The sequence below is a fragment of the Daktulosphaira vitifoliae genome, unplaced genomic scaffold (assembly GCF_025091365.1).
Source record: "Daktulosphaira vitifoliae isolate Bord-2020 unplaced genomic scaffold, ASM2509136v1 Scaffold_1, whole genome shotgun sequence".
In the NCBI taxonomy this organism is placed as follows: Eukaryota; Metazoa; Arthropoda; class Insecta; order Hemiptera; family Phylloxeridae; genus Daktulosphaira; species Daktulosphaira vitifoliae.
Genome location: NW_026099572.1, coordinates 67,730,316 through 67,733,940, shown reverse-complemented (window position 1 = coordinate 67,733,940; position 3,625 = coordinate 67,730,316). Strand labels below are relative to the sequence as shown.

The following is a 3,625-nucleotide window of genomic DNA, read 5'->3' as shown; positions in this document are numbered from 1 at the left end:
GTTTCAAATTTTTGAGTTAATATATAGGTATAATACACAAGGGATTACAAATACAGGTAGCTAATTGGTTTTTTATGATATTGCTATCACAGTCACGGATTGTTTATTATCAATTATGACTATCAATAGATATACTTTTTGTATTGTCAGTTAGTGTATTTATAAACTCACAACAATGTACCTTACTATCATTGATAATAACAATGCTGTGTACCTGCTAATATCGATGTCATAAAAAATCAATTAGCTACCTGTATTTGTAATCCCTTGTGTATTATACCTATATATTAACTCAAAAATTTGAAACTTTAAATGTTTATATCTAATAAACAAATTAGGTTTTATTAAAAATTCAAATGGAATTTATTATTGAATTAAAAACTCAAACATTTTATTAAATTAAAAATATGTGTTACCATTTAAAAAAACAAAGTTGACACCCTTACCAGGCATAAGGGATGAACTTAAAAAGTATTACATAGTTAATAATTCAAGAATAATGTGTAACTAAAGATAATAATAAAAAAAAAATTTTTAATTATTATTATTCTGTAAGTAATTGAGTGGGTTATAATTAAAAAATCACTCTGTATATCATAAATAGAAATAAAGCAAACAATGACGAAATTTCTTCGGATATAATATTGTATTTCTCAAGAACAAACATTTATAAAAAATATATGCTTACATGATCTTCATTTTTTCAATTAATCATATTTTAACACCCATATCGCCGTATGACTTAAAAGATAAATACACTAACATAAACGTACAGGGTGCTCAAAAAAAAATTTTAACTTTAATTTTCATTAGTGGAAACCTTTATTTTAAGTTAGTTAGATATAATAGAAAAAAAATGTTTGAAGCAATTTAGTTCTTATAACTTAATTATCCTATGAACGATGTTATTGTTACTGCCTGTTAAAATTTAGCAATTTTTTACCTAATTTCCATTGACAATTTATTGTTTCGAAGAAGTAGTCATTTATTTATGGTATGATAATTCTTATTATCATTATCTGTTATTCCATCGATATATTAAATATAATAATGGAATTATAATTAAATTAGTGTTAGTCTAACTTTAAAGAATTTCAAATGAATGTTTATATAAAACAAATAAAAATTAATTAAGAATCTTAAATAACCAATAAATCGTTAATTTATTAATTATAATTAATAAATTAAAATATATATTAAAAATAGTTAACCATAATAGTCACAAAATTTTTTAAAATGATATTTAAATACTATTAAACATAAGTTAATTATTATAATTATTAAGTTATCCTAAACAAGTATTATTATTATTATCCTTATTATTATAATTATCCTAAACTTCTACTTGATACGATCACCCACATCATATACGCTCACATCAGTCGTCTTCATATTGCATTCAAATTTCATCCCTCCATCTCTTTTTTGGTCTTCTACCTCTTTTACTTTCAACATTCCTTTCTATGACTATTTCTATAACTTTTTTTTTAAGGTACTACCTATTTAAATAATTAACTACACTCAAAACACTTTTCTCGAAATATTAATTCAATTGAGTTAGAAATAACAAACAAAAAAATGTATGAATCCAAATGTAGAAATTACATATTCTTCAATAATGTCAATAAACAATTGTTTATTGTCGAAAACTAATATTTAAAGCTACAAAAGTAAAATAATGGGAAAATATATAAAATTCAATTTTTACGAACTCAAAATAAATTTCACTTTTTTTATTGTTTATGTTATTTTAATGCAATAAGGATGTTGATTAATGTGCTTGAACTTTAAAATGTACTAGCTATAATAGCAGCTTCGTATCAAAGCTAAAATTAAGTTGACACATCTAAATTTATAAGGGATGATGCTAAAAAGTAACACTAAAAATACCAAAAAATATTTTCAATTTTAAGAACTCAATTGGTTAGCGTTAAATAAACCAACCAACATGTATATAAAATTGTGATTACTTTACAGTTATATTTTAATAACTTACAAATGCGTATTTATATGATAAATTATCGCTAAAAAATTAATATTACTCAAAAAACACATTTATCCGTTTCACTTTTATTTTACTATTCAATAAACGTATAAATAAATTGATGTAACTATATAAAAAAAAATTTTCAATTTTAATTTTTAAATAAAAAATATTTTTCATACTAAACAAATTTGACTATTTTGTTGAAGTACTTTCATTCGATTGAATATTTATCAGCAGAACATTAAAAATAAAACAAGTCAAGGTATATTTTATTTAATTATATTACTTTAGTTATTATTAAATTTTTAATTGTAGAACTGTAGTTTTATTCATAGATATAATATAAAAATATTTAATTGTATTTTTTCTATTAAAATTTATTTTGGAACTATTAAAGGTAAAGTCAGTTAAATGGGCAGAATAAGAAATATGATAAAAATGACGCTGGGAATCTTTATCACTATTATAGTGAGTAGTCAATCAAATACAATAAAATTTGAAAAATTACACAACTGGTCTTTTATGAAGACTGATACAATAGAGATTCATAATGGTGAATTAATAAGCGTGGAAAATTATCTCAATAATATTGAGAGTAGTAAAGTGACATTGATTTATAATCAATTAATGAAAAATCGAGTCTATAAATATGTGTTTTTGCTTTCATATTATAGTTTACTTGTCGTTTATTGTGAGAATTGCCAAACAAATCTAGTACGTTGCTTAGTACATGATTTAATAAAAGTCATAGATTCATACATGAGGGATATCTATAATCGTGTCCCAGAATTAACCGACATGCTATTACATCTAAATTCGACCAAATCAGATAAATACGCATTTTTATGTTTGTTTAATTGCATAGCATCAATAATTGAAGAAACATTCAACGACAAGCTTATATTATCTATTGACAAAAAGGATTATGTTATAGACACAACATTTAGTAGTTACGAAAACTTGAGAACACATTATAAATGGGATTTATACCGTTCTGTACTTAGCTCTGAATCAAAGAAACTAAGTTATCCTCCTGAAAATGAAACATCATTAGAATGTCTTGTACCTGTTTTAGATGATCTTTACAACAATATCAAACATGAATATTTTTCATAACAATACTAATGTTCATATTAAACAAGAAAAGAAATAATAATCCTAGCCATTCATTTAAAATAATTTTATATTAAATGGTTCGCAAAATTATTTATTGTTATAACATTAAAATGATAAAATTAATTTTAGATGTGTATTAATTTAGTAAAAATATTATTTTTGAAAAATATACAATATTAAATATTAAAGCCAAAAAAATGTTAATAATTTAATAATATTACAATATTAAAATTATGTTGAAATTTTTGTTAATTATTTTTCTTGGCGATGCATGGATCTGCTGTTGTCAAAAAGCAATTCTAATTACTAAATAAATTAAAAAAAAAAAAAACAATTTTTTCAATCATGAAAATTTATCATAATCTCATTACTTGTTGATAAATTGTATAATACCGTAATTAAATTACAATAATGGTTTAAATAAACAAAAAATACAACTTTGGCAAAATATCATTTAACGTTTATGTGTTATTTTAGTGTATGTAATATGAATTTAAAAAAACCCAGCACAGGAGGGTCGCG

At 22.4% G+C, this 3,625-nt stretch overlaps 1 protein-coding gene across 1 annotated transcript; it reads left to right on the top strand.

Moving 5' to 3' along the window:
* Positions 1-2,051: 2,051 nt before the first annotated feature.
* LOC126895850 (uncharacterized) lies at positions 2,052-3,309 on the top strand. The gene is made up of 2 exons (XM_050668128.1): positions 2,052-2,249; positions 2,385-3,309. Exon 2 carries the CDS (start codon positions 2,399-2,401, stop codon positions 3,101-3,103), a length of 705 nt encoding a protein of 234 aa, XP_050524085.1. The 5' UTR covers positions 2,052-2,249; positions 2,385-2,398; the 3' UTR covers positions 3,104-3,309.
* The last annotated feature ends 316 nt before the right edge of the window (positions 3,310-3,625 follow it).

What these genes read in the sequence shown, in the direction of transcription:
- LOC126895850 (XM_050668128.1), top strand. Translation starts at nt 2,399, where the DNA reads ATGGGCAGAATAAGAAATATGATAAAAATGACGCTGGGAATCTTTATC.